At 49.3% G+C, this 25046-nt stretch overlaps 4 protein-coding genes across 4 annotated transcripts in view; 3 read left to right on the top strand and 1 right to left on the bottom strand.

The window, feature by feature from the left end:
* The window catches only part of adam22 (ADAM metallopeptidase domain 22), a 48498-nt gene extending 34439 nt beyond the window's left edge, over positions 1-14059 (top strand). The window contains exons 9-31 of the mRNA XM_047050128.1: positions 20-94; positions 261-332; positions 1618-1784; positions 1880-1964; positions 2374-2464; positions 2552-2603; positions 6020-6119; positions 6293-6364; positions 6459-6551; positions 6642-6722; positions 6827-6877; positions 7063-7126; positions 7354-7459; positions 7746-7865; positions 8406-8574; positions 8934-9045; positions 9808-9898; positions 10515-10568; positions 10688-10888; positions 11347-11447; positions 11618-11684; positions 12226-12349; positions 12473-14059. Coding sequence (XP_046906084.1) covers positions 20-94; positions 261-332; positions 1618-1784; positions 1880-1964; positions 2374-2464; positions 2552-2603; positions 6020-6119; positions 6293-6364; positions 6459-6551; positions 6642-6722; positions 6827-6877; positions 7063-7126; positions 7354-7459; positions 7746-7865; positions 8406-8574; positions 8934-9045; positions 9808-9898; positions 10515-10568; positions 10688-10888; positions 11347-11447; positions 11618-11684; positions 12226-12349; positions 12473-12493 — 2169 coding nt within the window. The 3' untranslated portion in view covers positions 12494-14059. The remainder of the gene's footprint in view (positions 1-19; positions 95-260; positions 333-1617; positions 1785-1879; positions 1965-2373; positions 2465-2551; positions 2604-6019; positions 6120-6292; positions 6365-6458; positions 6552-6641; positions 6723-6826; positions 6878-7062; positions 7127-7353; positions 7460-7745; positions 7866-8405; positions 8575-8933; positions 9046-9807; positions 9899-10514; positions 10569-10687; positions 10889-11346; positions 11448-11617; positions 11685-12225; positions 12350-12472) is intronic.
* Positions 14060-16847: 2788 nt separating this feature from the next.
* On the bottom strand, positions 16848-20262 carry gtpbp10 (GTP-binding protein 10 (putative)). The gene is made up of 10 exons (XM_047050129.1): positions 20087-20262; positions 19505-19698; positions 19338-19429; positions 19101-19245; positions 18932-19005; positions 18760-18812; positions 18561-18668; positions 18179-18256; positions 17823-17946; positions 16848-17703 (listed from the first exon to the last, which is right to left on the bottom strand). The coding sequence occupies exons 1-10, from the start codon at positions 20117-20119 to the stop codon at positions 17462-17464; spliced, it is 1143 nt and encodes a 380-aa protein (XP_046906085.1). The 5' UTR covers positions 20120-20262; the 3' UTR covers positions 16848-17461.
* A 1005-nt stretch (positions 20263-21267) lies between these two features.
* Positions 21268-21728, top strand: LOC124487851 (protein FAM237A-like). The gene has a single exon (XM_047050214.1). The coding sequence runs from the start codon at positions 21334-21336 to the stop codon at positions 21673-21675; it is 342 nt and encodes a 113-aa protein (XP_046906170.1). The 5' UTR covers positions 21268-21333; the 3' UTR covers positions 21676-21728.
* A 1218-nt stretch (positions 21729-22946) lies between these two features.
* The window catches only part of osgin2 (oxidative stress induced growth inhibitor family member 2), an 8569-nt gene continuing 6469 nt past the window's right edge, over positions 22947-25046 (top strand). Inside the window, exon 1 of the mRNA XM_047050212.1 lies at positions 22947-23001. The gene's annotated coding sequence lies outside the window, so the exon portion shown is untranslated. The remainder of the gene's footprint in view (positions 23002-25046) is intronic.

The following is a 25046-nucleotide window of genomic DNA, read 5'->3' as shown; positions in this document are numbered from 1 at the left end:
GCTGTTGTGTGTGTTCCAGGCTCCTCACGTGTCCCACAGTGAGGAGGAGGAGGCTAAATACATCGAGCTGATGGTGATCAACGACCACCTGATGGTGAGTAGAGGCTGGGCAGGCCCATCGGCTGAGAGGCTCAACCCTGGACATGCATCTGGCCACACGCCATTTCAGCAAATCATTTTACACATTGACAAATTCGATCCAGTTAGTGTTGTTTTCCTCCTCCTCCTCAGTATAAGAAGTGTTGTGTTTCCCTCCTCAGTATAAGAAGCACCGGCTCTCAGTTGGCCAGACGAATAACTACGCTAAGTCCGTGGTCAATATGGCTGACATGGTAAGTCATGTATTGATCCTCTTCTGGGAAAGCATGCTATGATGCTGTGACCACTTCCAGGGACTGACATTGACAGCTACTCCCTTGATTTCTTGTTTGACCTTTCTCACTGTCACTGCTCCAAATCAAACCGTTCTCCTGAAGTTAATGTGAGCAGCCTCTGGCCCGTGACAGTGTGCTCCTGGAGCAGGGAGATGGTATCACCTCAGAGCGGGGGCTCAGAGGGGGGGCGCTGCTCAGAGGGGGGCGCTCAGAGGAGGGGGGGTGCTCCTCAGAGGGGGGGTGCTCCTCAGAGGGGGGGCGCTCAGAGGGGGTGCGCTCTGAGGGGGGGTGCTCCTCAGAGGGGGGGCATTCCTCAGAGGGGGGGTGCTCATCAGAGGGGGGGTGCTCCTCAGAGGGGGGGCGCTCATCAGAGGGGGGGTGCTCATCAGATGGGGGGCGCTGCTCAGAGGGGGGGTGCTCAGAGCGGGGGCAGAAAGCAGTCCAGCGATGTTGCCCGCCAACTGTCTGCTTTGCAGCTGAAATATGATAGGCTTGTTAGAGAGCAGTAGGGTCACTGCTGTAAGCTGATAGGCTTGTTAGAGAGCAGTAGGGTCACTGCTGTAAGCTGATAGGCTGGTGAAACAGGAAAAGGGCTGTATCTATTTTTGTGCCCTTGAGAATTAGTGATCATATGAAGCTGATGCTATTTACGAGGACACATCGATCTTCACACACACTAGTCTGCCTCCCTCCAGGGCTCCATGCTGCTTGGTGTCCAGGCAGTCTGTCTCCCTCCAGGGCTCCATGCTGCTTGGTGTCCAGGCAGTCTGTGTCTAGGGAGTCCAGTCTCCATGGCTGGAAGTTGTAAAGAGTCTCTGCTCAGTGGGGTTTGGAGCTCCCCACAACTCAGAAGCAGCCGACAAATCAGAATCTCCCCTCACCTCAGTAACTATATACTGTGCTATACTGTACAACTGTACAGTGCAGTTCTATGGAGTCACATGGCTGAGCGGTCAGGGAATCGGGTCATATTAATAAGAAGGTTGCCGGTTCGATTCCCGGCTTTGCAAATTGACGTTGTGTCCTTGGGCAAGGCACTTAGCTTAATGACTAATGACTGCTTAATGACTAAATCTTAATAAAATACAAATTAAAAAAGATACTGTACTGTACTGTCCTTCTCATCTGAACCTGTCTGAGCTCATAGTCACGAGTCACTGATGTCTGGGATGTTAGTCCACTTCTGGACGGCCTCTACTGGACGGTCACCTCGTGTGCTGACTCCTTCCCTCCCTCCCACCAGATCTTCAAGGAGCAGCTGAACACTCGCATCGTGCTCGTCGCCATGGAAACGTGGGCGGCCGACAACAGGTTCAACATCGATGACGACCCCATGGTGACGCTGAGGGAGTTCATGAAGTACCGGCGAGATTTCATCAAGGAGAAGTGTGACTCTGTGCACCTGTTCTCGTGAGTGTGCCCTTCCTCACGTCTGTGGACATGTGTCAGCATGTCTCAGGAACTCACGTTTGTTCGGTTTTAATCTGTTTTTCTCTTTTCTTCAGTGGGAATCGTTTCCATAGCAGCTGGGGTGGGGCTTCCTATATGGGCGGAGTCTGCTCCCTGACCAAAGGGGGAGGAGTCAACGAGGTAGGCCCCCAAATCTCACTCCATCCAAACATCTTATTAGTGAACCACTAGCCTTCACACGGGGCCTGCCTCTCTAACCCCCTCCCCTGCCTCTCTAACCCCCTCCCCTGCCTCTCTAACTTCCTCCCCTGCCTCTCTAACCCCCTCCCCTGCCTCTCTAACCCCCTGCCTCTCTAACCCCCCTGCCTCTCTAACCTCCTCCCCTGCCTCTCTAACCTCCTCCCCTGCCTCTCTAACCCCCTGCCTCTCTAACCCCCCTGCCTCTCTAACCTCCTCCCCTGCCTCTCTAACCTCCTCCCCTGCCTCTATAACCGCCCTGCCTCTCTAACCTCCTCCCCTGCCTCTCTAACCCCTCTGCCTCTCTAACCTCCTCCCCTGCCTCTCTAACTTCCTCCCCTGCCTCTCTCAGTACGGCAAGACAGATGAGATGGCCATAACCCTAGCCCAGTCGCTTGGGCAGAATGTTGGCATCTTTTCAGACAAGAAAAGGATCCTTAATGGTACAGTACCTACTCCTCTCTCTCTCACACACACACACACACACACACACACTTTTGCCATGTGTGATTTTGTGTGATTTTCCACAGGCGAGTGCAAGTGTGATGACCGTTGGTCTGGCTGTATCATGGATGATGTTGGGTAAGTCTCTACTGAAGCACATGTTCCCCCCTGTCCTCTATAGCCACACCCTCTCCTGCAGCCTCCCATGTGTCTCTCTTCTTCTCCTGATCTGGGACCAAGCAGCATCTTAGTGTGTGTTGTCTCTGGCTGTTCTCGGGACGACAGGAACATGATGGAGCATAAAAGCACCTCCAAGCTCAGTGACTATCTCAGAAAATGTTAGTCTGGTCCTGCTCCAATGTACGCAGGTACAGCCTGTAACCTCGAACCCTTGCACCACAAACTTACTCCCCATATCTTCCAAAACAAACACATTGTGTACTTTTGTCCTCTCCAGTATGACTATTGAATTACCACACAGACCCAAAAGAGAGTCTTCTTAAAGAGTCTTTCTTTGAGAAACAAACCAGGTTTTAGCCCTCATGAACAAAGTCTAAATGTCATCTTAAGTGTATGTCAGTGATATCACCACTAGATGGCAGTACAGACTGTTGTCTATTACAGCATGAGTCGTTCCAGCTCAGTGATTCAGATTAAGCACTCTGGCAGCATCCATTATGGACTGCATTACTATCTCAGAGAGGGGGGGCCTCCCTATCAGTTTGGAGCAGGAGTCTTGATGACCTGCACCCCTGTGGAGGTGTGTATGTTCCTGTTCCGTTACCTGGAGGAAAAGGTCCAGTGTTATGTCTCGTTCTGCCTTCGCATTTGTTGTTCGGTACTATTCTGTGATATTTGTCTTTACATGTAATATGTGCGAGTGTGTGTTTGTGTGTGCAAATCTATGTGCAGCCTTGCTTTGCTGTGTGCCTGTGTGTGTCTGCATATGGTTTAGACTTTGTGTGTTTTGGTGTGTGTGTGTGTGTGTTTGGTGTGTGTGTGTGTGTGAGTGTGTTCTCTTCCTGTACGTGTGTGTTTACCCTCTTCTTGCATCTCCCCTCATCCCTAACGGGACAGCAGGTGAGCACAATCTTGGCTGGAACTGTGCTTGTGCGGTTTGAACCAATCAGCTGCCTGGAAGGGTTGTCAGTCATCACAACCTTTCAACCATATCATCCAATAGCATCGCTGCCTCTGAGGCGGTATCCCGCCTCAGATTCGACTTATTCAAACAATAAGGAAAAATACAGCCCGATGCATTCAGAAGGGTTGGCTGTATTTTTTGGTACAGATTTTCTGTAAACTTTCATATGTATTTTATATATGTTCAAGTTTTGGGCTGATGTCAATTGCTGAACACTTTTACACCAGCAGATTGCTCTGTTATTATTCTGACAAAGGGGATCATCCTTCTCTGTGTGCTTAAACGCAAGCCCTGCACATCATGACCTCTTCCATCCTGAACCGATTGATACAGTCTGCAATGTCATTCTCATCCCTAATAGTCCTGTACTTCCCATGCCTCAGCCTCAGAGGGCCTCTAGCACCACAACACCTAAAGACCCAGACAGTCTACCTCCAGGTCCTGGGATTGGGGTTACCATAGTTACCAGACCTCCTCAGCTGACACACCTGTCAGTATGAGGTGTGATTGGGCAGTGAGCTCGACCACAGCCGTTACCCAGAATCCCTTTCTCTAACCAGAAGTCAATGGTATTTCAGACACTCGTATTCAATGAGCCGATCTCAGCGCATGCATGTCTGAACAAACACTCTGAAACTACTGGGACCTGTTTCTTTCTACAGGGCTGTGTGTGTGTGTGTTCTGTATGTACCTGCGTCTATGTTTGTGTGTAAATGTGTGTGTGTGTGGCAGGGGCTTGGGGGGGTTCCAGGTCACCAAGTTTGATGTGATGGGTTCTGCTAGGATTCTACTAGGGTTCTAAACCTTATGAAACTAAGGTTTCATAATATTGTCTCTTTGACAGAGTATGGTCATACCCTGCTGTACTATAGGGTCAATAGTGAATCACTGAATCAAGATGTTTTGATTTCTTGCGTTTTTGTTATAGAACCCTTGTCCATCACAATGGAAACCCTGTTGTGTTGTATCCATTGATTATTTGTCATCAACGTTGTAGGGATAAGTAGACCTCTGGTCTGCCCCCCCCCCCCCCCCCGCTGCCATCTGGAGCTGCAGTGTAATTCTCTATTGTGTTTCTAGTGCTGATTGACAATGCGCCAACAGAGACACTTAAATGTGGATGTTTGGATGCGTTATTAGCATTAGTGGTAACAACACCGTAGAGGACCATTCAGAGTTCAGTCCTGATTGCAGAAACAGCTTTTATGGGGACAATGAGTTGCACGGGAAATACATTCCATACTGGAAACACAAGCCCTCTGATTGAGAGTGTACAGTCTACAGCCGGCTGCCCCTCCAGAAATTGACCTTTAAGCTTAAGTGTTCCAAGTGCTCCATTATTTTAAATGACTCAACTTCAGCAACAGAATAGAAAGAGTTTCACTGTTGAATCAGCAGGTCAGGAAGCAGACAACCTGCCTCACTGCAGACGACCTGCCTCACTGCAGACGACCTGCCTCACTGCAGACGACCTGCCTCACTGCAGACGACCTGCCTCACTGCAGACCGACCTGCCTCACTGCAGACGACCTGCCTCACTGCAGACCGACCTGCCTCACTGCAGACCGACCTGACTCACTGCAGACAGACCTGCCTCAATGCAGACCGACTTGCATCAATGTCAGCTACCGCCTCAACAGACCTGACCTAGTGATGCAGACATACATACCTTAAAAGCAATTGATTGTATTGTGTTTTGATATGTTGTGTACATGTATATACCTAGTGGGTATTTCCCTTTGGATTGGTTTATGTAGCCGGTGTGAATCGGTGAAACTCACTTCTGAAGTATGTAACAGGCCACCCGTGTCATTGAATAGCTAGCTTTTCTTTGGCGTAGCTGGTAGTGGTGGCGCTTGGGAAGTCAGAGATGGCGTGTTGGATCCTCGGTGAAGGGTGAACACCGTCTGGAAAACTCTGACAGAACTTGCAAGACCATGTCTGTTACATACCCGTCACATTTACATAGTACTAAGTGCGTATCGTCATGGAAAGTCCTATAGTCATTGGATTGTCACAATTTCTGACTAGTTATAAACAAGCTAAAAAGTGTGTGTGTGTTCATGCTCTGTATCTCTGTGTGTGTGTGTTCATGGGCACATATGAAGCTGCTGTTATGCAGCAGCAACCTTCCTGCAGCTGAGCAGGTTGTCCTGTCTGAGCCTGACAGCAGTCCTGTCTGAGCCTGACAGCAGTCCTATCTGAGCCTGACAGCAGTCCTATCTGAGCCTGACAGCAGGGCTGTCTGAGCCTGACAGCAGTCCTGTCTGAGCCTGATAGCAGACCTGTCTGAGCCTGACAGCAGTCCTGTCTGAGCCTGACAGCAGGGCTGTCTGAGCCTGACAGCAGGGCTGTGTCCGGCAGGGCTGTGTCCAGTGTACCAGTGTAATGCTGTGCTTGTGTTGAACAGCTTCTACCTGCCGAAGAGGTTCTCTGACTGCAACGTGGAGGAATATCACAACTTCCTCAACAGTGGAGGTGGAGCCTGTCTGTTCAACAAGCCTCTGAAGGTTGGTGCTCCACACACACACACACACACACACTCACACACACACACTCACACACACTCACACATAGACACACTCACACACGCTCACACACAAACTCACACACACTCAACCAAAACTCTGTCTTTCACCAAACCCTAATAAGGGTCCTCCTACTTCCTGTTTCCTGTCTCCAGCTATTGGATCCTCCAGAGTGTGGGAACGGCTTTGTGGAGCCGGGGGAGGAGTGTGACTGTGGGAGCCCTGCGGTGAGCTGGCCGCACACGGCCTCACGGTGCTTCTGTTGATCCACAGTCACGGTGAGCGTGTGTGAAACCTGAGCATCCTCTCTCTGTCTGATAGGAGTGTCTCAGGGAGGGAGACAGCTGCTGTAAACAGTGCACCCTCACTCACGGCTCCAAGTGTAGTAACGGACTCTGCTGCAACAACTGTCAGGTACAGCTGAGCCCGCACACACACACACACACACACACACACACACACACTCACCGTGTTTGAACTGTTTGGCATGGTCTGTGTGAGCAGATGGAGTACATGGGAGTGGTGTGCCGGGAGGCGGTGAATGATTGTGACATCCCAGAGAACTGCACCGGGAACTCCAGCCAGGTGAGGGCGCTCTCTCTTACACCCGCCTTCTCAAAGCCACAGGATCCCCATGACAACCTGAGGAATCCTGTCACCATGTTCCTAATACTGTGTTTTGTTGGCAGTGCCCCCCGAATGTGCACAAGATGGACGGCTACAGCTGTGAAAAGGACCAGGTAAGATCTCCTCTCTCTCTCCTTCCTTCCTTCCCTCTCTCTTTCTCTCATTCTCTATCTCTCTCTCTATATATATATAAATTGCACTCTTTTTCCTCTCTCTCTCTCTGTCTCTCTCTGTTTCTCTCTTTCTATCTCTGTCTCTCTCTCTAACCTTCTCTCTGTCTCTCTCTGTCTCTCTCCAGGGCCGTTGCTTCAACGGGAGGTGCAAGACCAAAGATAGACAGTGCAAATACATTTGGGGCGAGAGTAAGTGAAACCCTAAAAGTTCTCTGTAGACGTAAGACCATAGTACGTTCACTTCTGCTGTGTTCTGATCACTGTGGTGACTAACCGTTCTGCTGTGTTCTGATCACCGTGGTGACTAACCGTTCTGCTGTGTTCTGATCACCGTGGTGACTGACCGTTCTGATCACCGTGGTGACTAACCGTTCTGATCACTGTGGTGACTGACCTTGGTGTTGTGACTCCCTCAGAGGCGACGGCAGCAGACAAGTTCTGTTACGAGAAGCTGAACATTGAGGGCACGGAGAAGGGCAACTGTGGGAAGGACAAGGACACCTGGATCCAGTGTAATAAGCAGTAAGAGCTCTCGTTAGACAGGACCCCCAGACCCTCTCTGACCCAGGAGGATGTCCTCACGAGTACCTCCAGAGCCCACCATCATCTGATCAGAGATGAGATTTTAAGATGATATTCTAAGTATATTGTTACTTTGATAAGATAATAATGTTTGTTGTGGCTACTGGAGTACTGCATATCAGACGACATAAGAAGATACAGAGGGGCAGTGCTAACGGTCCCTGATTGGACACACGACCTCACATGACTTCCCTCTCCACACCTTCGCCCCCCCCCCGTGTTTCAGAGACGTGCATTGTGGGTACCTGCTGTGCTCCAACATCTCTCCGGCGCCCCGGCTGGGGGAGCTGCAGGGGGGGCTGACGTCGTTTTCTGTGGCCCAGCACAGTGCTTCCCTCGACTGCAGGTACTCACCAGCGCTCTCACACACACACACACACACACCCACACACGCGCGCACACACACACACACCTCCATTTACATATACCAGGAGAGGCTCTTATGTTTCTATTGTAAATCAGTTTTTCACCCACTTCAACTCACATATCAAATCTGGGAATCAAACAAATTGTGTGGAAGGTTTGTTTGTCAAAACAATCATTGATGCACAGAGACAGCCTCTGGTCTGAAGCTCCATGTTTCCCTCCATCAAAACCTTTCTTCGTCTCATTACTTTTAGTATTTCTCTCTATCTCTCTACATCCTGCTCAACTCTGCTCCTTTGGTTGGTGTGTTATTGCCAGTAAGACATTCCGAAAATGGAGAAATCTAAACGTACATTTGCCACACGACAACCAAGACACAGACCCAAACTGAACGTAGTCCTCAGGGGAAGCTGATGGAGGATGAGAGGGTTCTTGCAGACTACAGTGTTGGTCTGTAAGTGTGACCTAGATCTGAGAGCCCCATCCGTAATGTCCCCCTGTTCTCTCCCTGCCCGGGCAGCGGGGGACATGTGATGATCGACGGGGACAGTGACCTGGGCTACGTGGAGGATGGCACGGCCTGTGGGACCGACAGGATGTGCTTTAGCCACAGGTGTCTCCCTGTGCAGCAGTTCAACTTCAGCACCTGCCCTGGGACCAGCGACAAGAGCATCTGTTCTGGACATGGGGTACGGAAGCACACATTCACACAGCAGACTTCCATTCACATTTAGTCATTTAGCAGACTAAGAGCGACTTACACTAAGTACAGGGACATTCCCTGAGGCAAGTAGGGTGAAGTGCCTTGCCCAAGGACACAATGTTTTCTGTGGCCGGGAATCGAACTGGCGACCTTCAGATTACTAGCACGATTCCCTAACCGCTCAGCCACCTGACTCCCATTCACACACACACAATCATGCATGCATGCATAAAGACACACTTGTTCACGTGCACGTGCACATGCACAAGTATGCACTTAGTGCACAATCACCTCACCTACATGGTCACCCTACCCACTCTCTGTGTGTGTGTGTGTGTGTTTCAGATCTGCAGTAATGAGCTGAAGTGTGTGTGTCACCTGGGCTGGGCTGGGGAGGACTGTAACTCCACCTCTCCCCTCAGCTACCTGGTGGTGGGTCCCACCCCCTCTGCTACAGGTAGGGCTCTCTCCTCACCTCCTTCTCCTTCTCTCTCTCTCCATGTCTGTCCATCCTTCTATCCATCTCTATCCATCCCTCCTCCTCCCCCTCCTCTACCTGGTCAGATCCATTGTTTCTGTTACTTAGACACGTCAAGATTTTTATTTATTTCACAAACCGTTCCTGGTCTCTTTATGCTTTCGGTCACCTGGGTTTTTTAGAAAGTTGCGGAAGTCATTTTTTTGTTTGTCATTCTTTTCACTCATTCTTTGTCGACAGGCTCATGTCATGATGGACGCTGAGGTCAGATTTGAGTTCCTCCTCGTTGTGTTTTGTCCTGTCTGTGATGTAATTTCCTCCTCCTTTTCGCACACCCTGTGTTACTCAACACACTTCAGAACTGTCCTTGTTTTGAACCTTGTTGAGTTAGAGTTGAGTATTCCATAAAGATTGACTGCAAGATCTTTTGACTGCCATTGTCCCCGGCAATGTAGTTTTGTAGTGTGACCTAAATCCAGCATATCCCTGTAACTGTGTGGTCCTTTCCTCCTGTCAGACCTGTATCTCAGTGTTATGTGCTCAGTGTGGGATGTCTTCTAACTGCACCCCTCCAGAGTATGGATTGCCTCCCAACTACTGTTATCTTACATAAATGTTACACAAACATATACCTCGCCAATCCCTTCTCCACCACTTTCTTGCTTGCGCCCTCTCTTTTCCTCCTTTCCTCTCTCCCTCTACCTCTCTCTACCTCTCTTTCCATCTACCTCTCTCTCTCAGGTATCACCAGCACCAACATCATCATCGGGGCCATCGTTGGTTCCATCATCTTCCTGGCTGTGGTGCTGGCCTTAACTGCCTGGGGCTACAAGTGAGTATCTGTCTTTCTGAGAGGACGTGAGTGCTGGGCTTCAGGGAAGGAGCTGACCCTGTGCTGGGCCTCAGGGAAGGTGCTGACCCTGTGCTGGGCCTCAGGGAAGGTGCTGACCCTGTGCCGGGTCTCAGGGAAGGTGCTGACCCTGTGCCGGGTCTCAGGGAAGGTGCTGACCCTGTGCTGGGCCTCAGGGAAGGTGCTGACCCTGTGCCGGGTCTCAGGGAAGGTGCTGACCCTGTGCTGGGCCTCAGGGAAGGTGCTGACCCTGTGCCGGGCCTCAGGGAAGGTGCTGACCCTGTGCTGGGCCTCAGGGAAGGTGCTGACCCTGTGCCGGGTCTCAGGGAAGGTGCTGACCCTGTGCTGGGCCTCAGGGAAGGTGCTGACCCTGTGCCGGGTCTCAGGGAAGGTGCTGACCCTGTGCCGGGCCTCAAGGAAGGTGCTGACCCTGTGCCGGGCTTCAGGGAAGGTGCTGACCCTGTGCTGGGCCTCAGGGAAGGTGCTGACCCTGTGCCGGGCCTCAGGGAAGGTGCTGACCCTGTGCCGGGCCTCAGGGAAGGTGCTGACCCTGTGCTGGGCCTCAGGGAAGGTGCTGACCCTCTTCCTCCCCCTGCAGGAGCTACAGACAGAGATGCTACGCAGAGTCAGAGGTGCACAGAAGATTCTGCCGGTTGGTACCCTTTCAGTACTTATTCAGCTTTACATGTTTGGGTTACTGTCATGTGATCTGCTGCGTCATGTGACGACAGTGTAAAGTAGCTCCTCAACACTAACCTGGCATGTTTCCAGACAAATGCCCCCAGGAGATTACGTGAAGAAGCCTGGGGATGCAGACTCCTTCTACAGCGACATGCCCCCTGGGGTCAGCACTCACTCAGGCTGCAGCTCCAAGAAGAGGTCTGCCTGTCTGTCTCACCTGCAGATATACACCCGCTCCTTCACCCCCTCCATCCCCTCCATCTCTCAGAACATCTCTCTGTTCGGCTTCAGGTGTGCCATCTCACTGCCATCTCATTCTCAGCCACTGTCTTTGTGTGTGTGTGTGTGTTTTGACAGTGTGTGTGCATGAATGATTGTGAGAGTGTTTTGTGAACGCAGTTTTTTTCAACATCACGCTCACAGCTGTCTGTGTGGTGCTTGGTGCTGGGACGTCCAGCTGTGTGTGTGACTTTTGTGGGGTTTCTGTCTTCATGAGTCATGGCGTCGCTCCAGGTTGTCATGGTATCTTTTAAAACTGCATGGTGTCACTGTCTGTTGTCATGGTAGCATAATTTCCTCTCCCTGCCCTGTTGTTCTGTTCTGTGGAGACCAAACTAAAGGATTTAGACAGCCGCCACTTAGTTTAAAACATTGTTTAAGTTCTCTAGTTTAACCAACTTAAGAAAAATGTTCTGTAGTTATAATGCTGATTATTCACACTGTGTGTGTGTGTGTGTGTGTGTGTGAAGATCTAATGGGCTGTCCCACTCTTGGAGTGAGAGAATCCCTGATGCCAAACACATCTCTGACATCTGTGAGAACGGACGACCAAGGAGCAACTCGTGGCAAGGTAGCACACACACACACACCACACACACATCACACACACACCACACACACATCACACACACACCACACACACACCACACACACACCACACACTACATACTGTAACTTAGACACTCGCACCCTATTAGGGTTGCCTTTGCTTCTGGTGTTGACTATTTGGTTTCTTTACAGGACATCTGAGTGGCAATCGCAAGAAGCTGAAAGGGAAGAGGTTCCGTCCTCGTTCAAACTCCACAGAGTGAGTCTCCTGATGTCCCCAGCTGGTCTCTGTCCCCAGCTGGTCTCTGTCCCCTGCTGGTCTCTGTCCCCAGCTGGTCTCTGTCCCCAGCTGGTCTCTGTCCCAGCTGGTCTCTGTCCCCAGCTGGTCTCTGTCCCAGGGCTGGAGGTGTCCCAGGGCTGGAGGTGTCCCAAGGCTGCATTAGCAAAACACAAAAAAAGTGGCTTCGTCCCAAGGTCTCTACCTTGCAGCTAATTTAATGCTCAACACTTGAACGGGGGCTTATTACTTGAAAGAGGATTTTGTGACTTATGTGCATGGACAAGTGAAACGTTAATGTACTTGTCCAAGTGCCTCAAAAAGTTAATAGGTGTGTTCGACTTCATGCTGCAGCCGGCTGCCTTGAAGCTGAGAATGCCATTGGCTGCTTCAAGTCAACCGGACTGCAGGCGCCTGCAGGCGACGCCGGCACTGCATGAAATCAAACACACCTTATGTCAAGCCCTGGTAAGAGCTCAGTGAAGTCAGTGATGTCAGTGATGTCATTTCCTGTGTCTTCCAGAACGCTGTCCCCTGCCAAGTCTCCCACTTCCTCCACGGGGTCCATTGCGTCCAGTCGCAGGTACCCCTACCCCCTGCCTCCCCTCCCTGACGACCAGAGGAAGGCTAACAGGCAGAGTGCTAGGGTGAGCAACAACAACACAACACACACCATAGAGCTCTACTGGACTCAAGCATGTACTTAGCTCAATACATGTTCATCGTCTGTCTCCCGTAATGATTTCATCCCTTTCTGTTTCACTTTGCAGCTGTGGGAGACTTCAATATAAGAGTCCTGATGTTGACTCTGCAGAAGTACTTAGGAACTACATTTTCGTCTGCTTTTCTATGAACTGAAAACAAAACACACAAAAAATCTCACAAAATTTACACAAAATGATAAAAAATAGACCACCTGGTTGGGGCATGGAAGAGGTGTGTAAGCGAGGCCCTCAGAGCCAAGCATGCTCCAGGGTTCACCCAGCAGCCTAGCTATGCTCCAGGGTTCACCCAGCAGCCAAGCTGTGCTCTGGATGTCACCCAGCAGGCTAGCTGTGCTCCAGGGTTCACCCAGCAGCCTAGCTGTGCTCTGGATGTCACCCAGCAGCCTAGCTGTGCTCTGGGTGTCACCCAGCAGGCTAGCTGTGCTCTGGATGTCACCCAGCAGGCTAGCTGTGCTCTGGGTGACACCCAGCAGGCTAGCTGTGCTCTGGATGTCACCCAGCAGCCTAGCTGTGCTCTGGATGTCACCCAGCAGGCTAGCTGTGCTCTGGATGTCACCCAGCAGGCTAGCTATGCTCTGGATGTCACCCAGCAGGCTAGCTGTGCTCTGGGTGACACCCAAAAGCCTAGCATGCTATAGGGGTTCACCCAGCAGGCTAGCTATGCTCTGGGTGTCTCAGCAGGCTAGCTGTGCTCTGGGTGTCACCCAGCAGGCTAGCTGTGCTCTGGATGTCACCCAGCAGGCTAGCTGTGCTCTGGATGTCACCCAGCAGGCTAGCTGTGCTCTGGGTGACACCCAAAAGCCTAGCATGCTATAGGGGTTCACCCAGCAGGCTAGCTATGCTCTGGGTGTCACCCAGCAGGCTAGCTGTGCTCTGGATGTCACCCAGCAGGCTAGCTATGCTCTGGGTGTCACCCAGCAGGCTAGCTGTGCTCTGGATGTCACCCAGCAGGCTAGCTATGCTCTGGGTGTCACCCAGCAGGCTAGCTATGCTCTGGATGTCACCCAGCAGGCTAGCTATGCTCTGGATGTCACCCAGCAGGCTAGCTGTGCTCTGGATGTCACCCAGCAGGCTAGCTGTGCTCTGGGTGACACCCAAAAGCCTAGCATGCTATAGGGGATTACCCAGCAGGCTAGCTTTGCTCTGGATGTCACCCAGCAGGCTAGCTGTGCTCTGGATGTCACCCAGCAAGCTAGCTATGCTCTGGGTGTCACCCAGCAGGCTAGCTATGCTCTGGGTGTCACCCAGCAGGCTAGCTATGCTCTGGATGTCACCCAGCAGGCTAGCTATGCTCTGGATGTCACCCAGCAGGCTAGCTATGCTCTGGATGTCACCCAGCAGGCTAGCTATGCTCTGGATGTCACCCAGCAGGCTAGCTATGCTCTGGATGTCACCCAGCAGGCTAGCTGTGCTCTGGATGTCACCCAGCAGGCTAGCTGTGCTTGGATGTCACCCAGCAGGCTAGCTGGCTCTTTACACAGGAGCTAAGATCCGCTCCAGATCCAGAACACAACATCTATCTGGCTCCACATCGCTCCCAACAAGACCACACAACCTTTCCCCCCAACCACCCTTACCTACCCTCTCTAGCAACAACCCTGACCCCTCTCTAGCCCCAACCCTGACCCCTCTCTAGCCCCAACCCTGACCCCTCACTAGCCCCAACCCTGAACCCTCTCTAGCCCCAACCCTGACCCCTCTCTAGCCCCAACCCTGACCCCTCACTAGCCCCAACCCTGACCCCTCACTAGCCCCAACCCTGACCCCTCTCTAGCCCCAACCCTGACCCCTGACTAGCCCCAACCCTGACCCCTCACTAGTCCCAACCCTGACCTCTCTCTAGCCATAACCCTGACCCCTCTCTAGCCCCAACCCTGACCCCTCTCTAGCCCCAACCCTGACCCCTCTCTAGCCCCAACCCTGACCCCTCACTAGCCCCAACCCTGACCCCTCACTAGCCCCAACCCTGACCCCTCTCTAGCCCCAACCCTGACCCCTCTCTAGCCCCAACCCTGACCCCTCACTAGCCCCAACCCTGACCCCTCTCTAGCCCCAACCCTGACCCCTCACTAGCCCCAACCCTGACCCCTTTCTAGCAACAACCCTGACCCCTCTCTAGCCCCAACCCTGACCTCACTAGCTCTCCCCCTACCCAGGCAAGTGTTCTAAGATGATTGGTGCTCTTCTCTGTGGGGGCGTAACCAGGGACAGGTCACCCTATCGTATTGCTGGAGTTCTTTACAATTTTCAAAGCACGCAAATCACTGTAGAACCACCAACACTATATGCATGTGAAACCCTGTTTATGAGCGAGCCTGATCTGGTCTATAGGACAGCATGCAGGGGTGGAGTGCTTTTAAGCTTTTTCTCAACCATAGGCAACACGTACTCTATCACATTATTAGAAGCAACAGGAGCTCATGACACAGACCCAACCACCCCATCTCAATCACTTCCTTCCTGTTCCCCTGAGATGTTTGTGTGTAAATATGTACAGCTCAAACACAGAGTGAAATGGGGTTTTCTCTTCCTTTTTACTTCCTAAGAGGGGCTCCTTCTCTCTTGTCCTCCTGCTGTGTGCTGTTAGACACCTGCACACCGTCTTTCTGTGTCTTCTCTGTCCAGTAGACATTCCTGTCTTTCTTTTCTTCTTCGCTCTCCTCCCGTGTGGCTGTATGAACTGTGCAGCTTTCGTTTTCATTCACAACCGAATGTAACAATTTTAATCTTTTCACTTAGTTTTCTGCAGGAAAAACCAACAAACACCACCAGTTCAAACTACTGAAGTAACCAAGTTAAGAATGTTATTATATTCACTAGGAATGTTTTGTGACAGGACACGAGTGTCCGCTTAACAAAGTTGTATATTTGAATGAATCCTTACTACCCCTGCAGACATGAGTAAGAGGGTCTGGCATAGGTTTAGATTTTTCAAAGTTTTCATTCATGCAGAGGTGGTTGTTTTAGAATTGAAAAATGTAGTGTTAAGCAATGCTTCTTTTCGCTTTGCTGATTGTGTGGATATACAAGATCAGATACCACATATTATTACAAAAGGAAGTTTGTGTCACGTATTGATCATGATAAACTGGATATCAGCGTGATTTTTTTAAAATTGACTTTTGTTAAATGATATTGCTCTGTAAATGATGATAATGTTGTTTGAGCTCGCTGTTTGAGACTGACAGCATGACAGGAGGGTCCTCTGGCTTCTCGTGTGCTGTTCGTAAAGCTGGATCAGGATATTAGCATGTCACTGGAAGTCCTTTTCTTTGGTGGATGTTTTTGAATACCACCCTTACAACAGCATTGTGAAACTGAAGTGATCCCCATTGGCTTGTCTTAAGGAGAGAAAACTGTCTTTTGAGTTGACTGAGGAGTCAGGTTTTCACATCCTCAAAGCTCAAATTACACACAGAGGTCAGAGGTCAGTCTGTGGTGTGTTCCTCTCATGTACAAGGTAACTCATCCTAGATCTCTGTACAGTTACTGGACCAAGTACTGACTACTGTCCCAGTGTACATACTGAATGTCCTTAGGCTTCGTGTGTGTTAATGGCTTTTATGCTTTTAGTTCAATGTGGGCACTGTTTCTTTTCTACTGTATGCACCATGACTGGATAGAAACGTAGATCCTCCCAGTACTGGATTCATATTTCTCCTGTATATGACCATTTTTATTTTTATCTCTTAAGTACCTTTTAATGTTCACTATTTTTTCCTCAGTATTATGTACAGCAGTTATTCAGACAGTAATTAGGTGCATTATCGTGATTAAGTGTATTGATGGGTTGAACAGAGATCTATTGTTTTGTTGAGTTGTGAAGCACATTGGTCTGGGGTAGTTCCAAAGCGTGGTTACTCTGGCATGTGCAGATCTGGACGGCTTTGGTTCAGGATGGTTTGCTCTGGCTGCGTGGGGAGGAACACTACAGGTCCTTCCTCTGTATTACCACAGCTCTGTTCTTCACTCTTGTATTAAATATGATAGAAGGCTAATGTTTAGTACCTGATGTTTTCCTTGGAAGTTTCCAGGTAATGGGGGAAATAAACACATTGGTTAACATGTGTCAAGCAATATTTAGAAAATCCTACTGTGCTCCCACAAACAACAACTCTTAGGAGTGTCATACTGTCCTGTCCTGTATTTGGAAGATGTTGCATGAATGTGGCAGGGTTGGGACGAGGGCGGTTCCCCTCCCACCGGAGGATGTGGCGGCTGCACACCTGCCGGGTCATCATGTCCCCCTCCCCTCTCCCCTCCACGTGTCTAAACCCACAGAAACAGAACTGCACTGACGTCCTGAACCACAACACAAGAATGACGCTCAGACACAGACCTGAATGTATCAGAACCATGGAGCATGCCGGCTTCAGCCTGACCTCCACGTCTCCAACAGACACTGCGACCGTTCCCCCACACCTGGCTGTACCTGAACTAACCCAACCTATTTGTTGCCGTCTTTTGTTCTTTGGTTGTTGTTGTTGTGATGCTGTACATAGACTGACGATGCAAAAATCAATGCCCATATTTTTTTCTCTTACAATATCATTCAGTATTGTAATATATTTAATATAAAATTAAACTTTCATCAATATGGCTGTTTGTTGACGTTTGTGATTCCAACTTTAATGCAAGTTATATTTGACGGATACATATTATGAAATCTTACCATACAGTACTCTGGATAAGAGCGTCTGCTAAATGACAGTAAACTTTTGGACCTCTCACTTTAAAGTTCATTAGTTTGAGTTCATTCACTAAGTGGTTGTCTTCGTGGTGTATTCCTAGGCTGAATATATCATGTTTGATGATCTGTTCTGGTCCAGCTTGTAGGCTCTGTCCACAGATGATCAGTCATGAGGTGTCCAGGTGTCAGACTCTGGCACCTCCTAATAACACTTCCAGGGTTGGGGTACTACCATCCCCAGCATCAACCTGAACAAGTCTTTCCAAACATCCCAACCTGTCCCATGACGTCCAGTCTAGAATGCACGTCCAGATAACAGAGAAACTCTCCACAACCCAGCATGCTCAGGGAGAGGGGGTGGAGCCCCAGGAGGGCGTGTCCTGGGCTGTGACCGCCCCTCTCAGGGCCTGTAGCCTATCACGGTGCAGGGGGTCTGCCCCCTCGGCCGCGTGCTCGTCCAATGACTGTCGCATGCAGGTTCTGAGGCGCTGGATGCCCAGTCCGGTGGCAGCAGAGATGGGGACCACGTCGCTGAAGAGCATGTTCTTCTTGGGAACCATGTCTTCAGGTAGCAGGTGGAAGAACTCTGCAGTGTGGAACACAGAAGAAAACACTGTGAAACGATGTTCTGAAATAGACAGAGCCAGAACACAGCTAGAGGGGGGGAGGGTGGGGGGAAGGTGGAGCTTGTGTTGAGGAGGTTACCATTCGGGTTGTTCAGTTGCTCCAGCAGCTCAGCCAGCCTGTCCTCTGCATCAGGCAGGTCCATCTTGTTCACCACCAACACAGCACGCTTGGAGAGGATCTCCTCTTTGTACAACTCCAGCTCCTGACGAGAGACAGAGAGAATCAGTGGAGGATTACAACTATTTGAAGATAGGGTGGAGAGAGTTTCCTGAGGGGATGAGAGAAAGCAATTCACATATGGAAAGAATTGTGATCATAGAACAGAGTGGGCAAGAGAGTGGGCTGGAGAAAAGAGGGATGAATTCAGAGCGCTCAGGGCTCTCCCTTGTCAGCAGGAGTGGGAGTTATCATTCCCCGTTCTCTTCTTCTCTCACCTTGGTTAAAAGCTGCACAGCTTCAAAAGCCGACCTGAACGGCGTGTTGCTTGCAAGCTGGAAACCGCAAACATCCACCTACGACAGGGACATGACGAAAGTGTGTGGACAGGATTTAGCTACGTCACAGTGTGACATGGAGATGGTGAAATACTCTGGATTAAGTTTACAATAGAAAACGACAACTCATGATCATCCTAAACTTGATGTGAATGTTAAAGAACAAAGCCTTCTTGCTTAACAGTTCTTCATGCTCTGTTTTGACTTGCTGCCATGCCACCTACCTGTGTTTAAAGCCTCCAGTCTCTAAACAAGAGTTGCAAAGAGGTCTCACATATTAGGGTTGTCTTGGGTTCAGACTAGCATTGTGTGGTGCTCCTACCACAAACAGCAGTTGCTTGGTCCTTTCCACATGTTTGAGGAACTTGTGACCCATTCCTTTGTTCATGTGCGCTCCCTCAATCAACCCTGGGAGGTCTGCTACAGAGATCTACAGCCATCAGAGAAGAACACAACCTGGTATCACCTGGTAACAATGCAGTCAGAAGACAGAAGAGGATGTCCTCTTTAATGTCTCTTACCTGTTTAAAGTCTTCATACATAACTTGGCCAATCTCTGGCCTTAGAGTGGTGACTGCACAATAACGTTTTTAGACACATTAAAAACATTTAGAGTTTTAGACCTCAGTAGATGACTCGGTTTAACACTATGTGTTAAACTGAATATCTGTATGTGTGTGTGTTTGAACTCACATGCATAGCTGGCAATCTGGGGTTTGGCATGAGACAAGGCTTTCAGCAGAGAAGACTTTCCTGCATTGGGGAACCTGATGAAGAAGAAAGATGGGGTCGTATGAGACGATCTCATGGCTGTCTACTGTCATGCAAGATCAGGTGAAGTGCGCCAGTCTTTTTTCCTCACCCCACAAGGCCCAGGTCTGCGATAAGTTTGAGGTCCAGCCGGATCTGTTTGGACTGGCCCTGGCTGGGCTGGAACCCAGAGTGGAAGGACCCCCCCTGCCCCCCTCGGGCCACCAGCACACTGTCTCCTTCCACATTCAGCTCACCTACAGTAAGAAGACAAACGTGTGATGTGTCACACGTCAACATACGTCAACCATCTTTGGCCAGCTACCAATCACATCGGTTTCTGACTCACCAAGAACTTTGCCATTGTCAGTAGTGACGGTAACACCAGTGGGCGCCAGTATCTGCTGGTCCGGCCCTTTCTCGCCTTTCAGCGCCCGGACGCTGTTGACACACAGTGTGAGACGAACTGGGGCCACAGGATAAAGGGCAAAACCTTGGCATGTCAGTCTGACTTACCTACTGTTCATTCCTACTCCAGCGACGAAGCGTTTCTGTGGATACTTATCCTTGATCTTCTTTAGAGTAATTTCTTTTTTTGCCACCACCAAAACATCTCCGCCTTTCCCTCCCTGCCCCCCGAGCCGGGGTAACCCCATTCCTCCGCTGCCTCCCCGGACATACAGACGCAGGTTGTCCACGAAGTTTCCATACTGTGGAGAGTTGGAAGGGGGAAAGGAAGATATCAGCTATTTGTGTCATTACATATAACAACACAAATAACCAAAACATAAACGTAACTGTTTACACAGATGTACACCTATATCTACATTATCTACAAGCTAGTCCGATTTCTTGGCGTCTGAAAAACTAAACATTTTACTTTGTTTGCATATTATCGTCCCCCTTTAACTGGATGACTCTTATTTTCTGTGACAAAAGGGCTAAAAGCAGGAAGGTGTTAATGGGTGATCGTGGAATAGGTAGCGTTAGTTTAAGTATAACTAGCTACCTAGCTAGCTAGCTAGCTTGAATAACCACGTTGTAGTACTTAATTTCCGTCAGCAAACACTGGTTTTGGATAGTTAGCTCACTACTAACCTTCCGGAAACAAGTCCTACTCATCCAGACCATTTTGAATATTGCTCATACGATCACTTTCATCACCAGTAAAAAGCAAACTGGCTAGCAAGTTAATGAACGAAGGTCAATGAGCGACAACAACACTGAGTCCGCTAGAAATCGTTGGCTAGCTAGCAAAAGCATGGCCTACTGTCACACGCTTGGGTGGGCGGGACAATAATTATTGCTGACCACTGATTGGATTTGTTAAAAGTCGATCAAAACGTACGCAAAGGTTTAAGTAGTCAGTAGGCTACTACTATTAAAGCCCACTATTTGGTCAACTGTTCTGTGAAACAAACACAAAGGGGATGAAATGTAATTATTAATAAATATATAACGACATACAGGTATACAGGCCTATTACAAATTATTATAAAAGTATAGCTTATAAACAAAACATTTTTTTTTACAATGTCATAGACTCTAATGAGCCTAAACTAGTGTAGGCAAAAAATATAACGTCAAACGCTTTCGTTTTTTTCCGTGCAATGTAATATTTTCCTTTGGGTCGACTACTCCTTTTAAACGGTATTCGTATACATCACTGATTGATTGGTTCGCCTATTTCTCCTCTTATGTTAGATCAGGCAGTTGGCCTCTGTATTTCCTTGAGCTGCGTGCGAGCTGACAGCTTGTCACCTGTATGACGCGGGGCGATGTGGCTATAAAATAGTCAGTCAGCTCATATGTTCGAAAATCACAAGGCAGTTGTTGCAGGCTGGGAGACAGCCAACTCATCGCCTTGTACTGTAAGTAGCGTAAACCTTCTTGAGAAATAAGAAAAACATAGCCTATTTCTTGTTGGAAATGTTTATAGTAAACAGACATTTCTATTTAGAACTGTGTAAATACAGTAAAGATATATTGTTGATGACTTGAAAATCATATTAATCGACACACGTGTCAGTCGTAGGATGCATGAGAAGATTAAATGCACATAACGAGATTCATTAATTGGCCTAAAACTGGAGCAAACATTTCTTAGAAACGCTGGAAAATGTAATTTGTCATATTAATAATGCATGTATGGTTAATTGGTTACACTTTATTTTTTTCCCTCATTTTAAGATGTATAAAGTTGGGCTATATTATATATACGTGAATGTAGGTACATGATAAATGGATTGTTTCTGTCACAGCGCTAGATGATGTTCATCGACCCGGGACATTGGAGGCATCTCCTGTGTGTCCTCCTCGCTCTCTGCGCTGCTGGCTCCGCCGCCATGCCCAACCTGATTATAGGCCCCGGTGGTATTGGTAGGTCTCCGGGGCACCTGGGAGAGATCGACCCTGGCTGCTGGGATTCTTCATCCCTTGCAGTGATCCAGACGAGGCGGCTGCGGGTGGCAGACAGCGTGACAGCTCTTTGGGACTTCATGACTTTTCTCCGCGCGTCGCAGCAGCAGAGGCACAACGACCTCTTTCTGGACCTTGCACAACACTTCTGGGCCATGTACGTGGACTGCGTGCTATCCCGTGCGCACGGGCTGGGCAAGCGCTACACCACCCTGTCCGAATTTAGAATCACGGAATTCTCCCCAAATTACGCACGGAATTACGCATAGTGTGGGTGCAGAGTACTGCGCACAGAATTCTGCACCTTCCCCCAGGCACGCTGGTAGGGTCGATCAGTCCCATCAATTGGGCATTGCAAAAAACTGAAACCAAACATCGTGTCATCCTAGATGACCCACCTGGACGTTTGAGGGTAACTCGTCACTTTTGTTGTTTTACCAACATCTAAGACAAAACAATTATAATACGATTTAAATATATGATTCAATGTTATACATCTATCATATGTAGGGCCTATTAAAAAAGTCGTTGCATTTACTTTTTATACCTGCTGATTGCATGATTGATATCGTGGACTAGATGCCTTTGTGTGCTTATTTAGTAAATAACTGTCGCCTAAAGCTTTGAACCACACAACAATCTATTTCCCTTTGGAGGCACGTGCTTTTATGTGTCTGATAGATTAAACAAGTCCTGTTGTAATGAAATATTTAAAATTATATTTATGTTTTAATGTCAATTTTTACAATGGTTATAGCAGATGGCATTCCCCAATGGCAAAACAAATTGGGCACTCTAATGGTTAAACGTACCAATATGCTCTAAATGTATTCCTAAATGTTGTAGCATTATAGAAAGATTAAAAAAAATAAAGTCAGGAAAGCCAGTTCATGCTACAGAAAGACTGAATGCCGTACCGGGCTGCTGCTCACGGTTCGATGTTTCTGAGCCATGAGAAGATGATTTGTCGGAATCGGATGAAACTGATCCAGGATGGAGGTCTATGAATCTGGGCTCGCCCTCTTTGCCTGGCGATGCAGTGAGATGCGCATGTGATACACAAATCAAACACAGAACCCGGCTCCTTTCTCCTTCAGGACAACAGAGATGTGTATTTAGGTCGCCAGAAATGGTCATGTCTGAAAAACCTCTGATATGTTCATACCTAGCGGTTCACTTTTATTAAGGGAGGGAGAACGAGAGAGAGCTCTCCCACTCTCTATGTCTCTCTCTCTCCGGGGGCGTGGGGGGGCGGGGAGGAGATTGAGAGAGACAGAGAGAGAGAGAGAGATGGAGAGAGAGAGAGAGCGAGAGAGAGCGAGAGAGAGACAGAAAGAGAGAGAGAGAGAGAGAGAGAGAGAGAGAGAGAGAGAGAGAGAGCGAGAGAGAGAGAGAGAGAGAGAGAGAGAGCGAGAGAGAGAGAGAGAGAGAGAGAGAGAGAGAGAGAAAGAGAGAAGAGAGAGAGAGGAGGGCCGTTATCTCATGACTTTGGCTCGGTAGGTCCTCCCACCGGTGACTGCCTATTTATACAGTTAAAACTGCGGCCGTTGGCCGTAATAAGAGGAGCAATTGGGAGACAGATAAATTACACCGAGGTAAGTTGCCTTGCGAGACATACGCTGCTTTCTACTGAAGAGGTAAATTCTTAAAGGATGGCCGTGAGTGTGTGTGACCTAAATTATACAAGGGTGATGCCATAACTGCTCTTTGCATGCATGTGCTCATGTGTCGGATCCATAGAGGTCGAATCATCTGAAACAGCTAGACAGAGCGGTGATGATGAAAGTGCAGGTCCGATAGTGGGAATGTACACGGTCCAAAAACGCTATGCATGTCCCACTGGAATAGAATAGAGCAGGTTTACAATAAAATACAAAATCTTCGACAATGGTTGTGGTATCATTCACTGTATTTATACGGTAGCAATGATTATTATGAATTATAGTTACAAATATTTGCAACATGACGGGCGTGATATGGTTAACCCATCTTCGTGGTTGCTGTAGCAGACTGATAAAAATCAGTTGAATGACAAAAGGGTCGAAAAAAAATGAATGTCAGTTGTAGCCTACAATAAATGTAGCCTACAATACTGTACTGTATAACTGAACAGAATAACGATTCATTTTTATAAAGTAAAATAAGTTTGTGCCCTACATATATGATTCCTCTATAGCTCGTACACATGTCACACCACCCTCACACGAGCGCGTGCACACACATGTACAGACAGACCGTTTAAACAGGCAGCACGCAGACATCCCGGCCAGACACGAGATTATTTACACAACAGAGTTGTGGTGTTTTTTAGGCTATAGGCATCCAATTTTCTTCCTTATCACAAATTGTCACTTTATCATCCGTCCCTCGCCTGTTGTGTATTTATCACATATATTCAGCAGGGAAGTTAAACTATAAACTCTGTCCTTACATGTTTGGTTGAAGTGGTTCATTAAGACAGATGACACCTGCCAGGAAGACACAGATAACATGATCCACTGACTTGATAGAAACAGAACATAATAATTGACCTTCAATTAAAAAAATATATAAATTCACACTGTCCTAAACTACAATTATATTATTAAACATAAATGGTTAAGTATACATGATGAGTAATTACATTATTAAATAAAGATGGTTCAAATAGATTCCCCCTTTCAGGTTCAATAACAGGAGAGTGCTGGAGCTCAGTGAGTTCCCTGTTCAGTCACACCGACAGCACAGCACCTAGCACCCCCCCCCCTCATCACAACACATGAAGAATCAAACAAGCAACAATGCTTCTGATTTCTTTCTAACTCTCTATTCTCTCTTCATCCCTTTTGTCCTCCTCTTCCCCCTAGTGTGAGTTAACCGTCTGAATGTGAGGGTGTTACTAAATGGGGCGGTGGTGCAAAGATGCCAGCTTGTGTCTGCTAGCCAGAGGCATGGCTGGTTCCAAACAGGGTGTGCAATGTGTGGAATCTCAGTGCTTTCACTGACGAGAGTAAACAACGACCAGAGACCAACTCTGCCCCAGGGGCAGGTCAGGGGGAGAGAGCAGCTCTGCCAGGGGCAGGTCAGGGGGGAGAGACCAGCTCTGCCAGGGGCAGGTCAGGGGGGAGAGAGCAGCGGGAGGAGAGAGGTGTTCGGGGGGGGGGGGGGGGGGGGGGGGCGCAGAAGTTTGGATGATGATGGTTGTGGAGCAGGTAGGTTAGGGTTAGGGTTGTGGAGCAGGTAGGTGGTGTCATGTAGCTACTGCAGGTGGAGGGGGGTGTTTGGTTAGTAGGCGTGGAGGCGTGGAGGCGTGGAGGCGTGCGGGGTGGGGGAGGCGTGGAGGCGTGGAGGCGTGGAGGCGTGGAGGCGTGGAGGCGTGCGGGGTGGAGGCGTGGAGGCGTGGAGGCGTGGAGGCGTGGAGGCGTGGAGGCGTGGAGGCGTGCGGGGTGGAAGCGTGGAGGCGTGCGGGGTGGAGGCGTGGAGGCGTGGAGGCGTGCGGGGTGGAGGCGTGGAGGCGTGGAGGCGTGGAGGCGTGCGGGGTGGAGGCGTGGAGGCGTGGAGGCGTGGAGGCGTGGAGGTGTGGAGGCGTGGAGGCCTGCGGGGTGGAGGCGTGGAGGCGTGGAGGCGTGGAGGCGTGCGGGGTGGAGGCGTGGAGGCGTGG

The sequence above is a fragment of the Hypomesus transpacificus genome, unplaced genomic scaffold, assembly GCF_021917145.1.
Source record: "Hypomesus transpacificus isolate Combined female unplaced genomic scaffold, fHypTra1 scaffold_101, whole genome shotgun sequence".
Taxonomy (NCBI): domain Eukaryota; kingdom Metazoa; phylum Chordata; class Actinopteri; order Osmeriformes; family Osmeridae; genus Hypomesus; species Hypomesus transpacificus.
The sequence above is the reverse complement of the archived record's forward strand: the minus strand, read 5'-3'. Positions and strand labels throughout refer to the sequence as shown.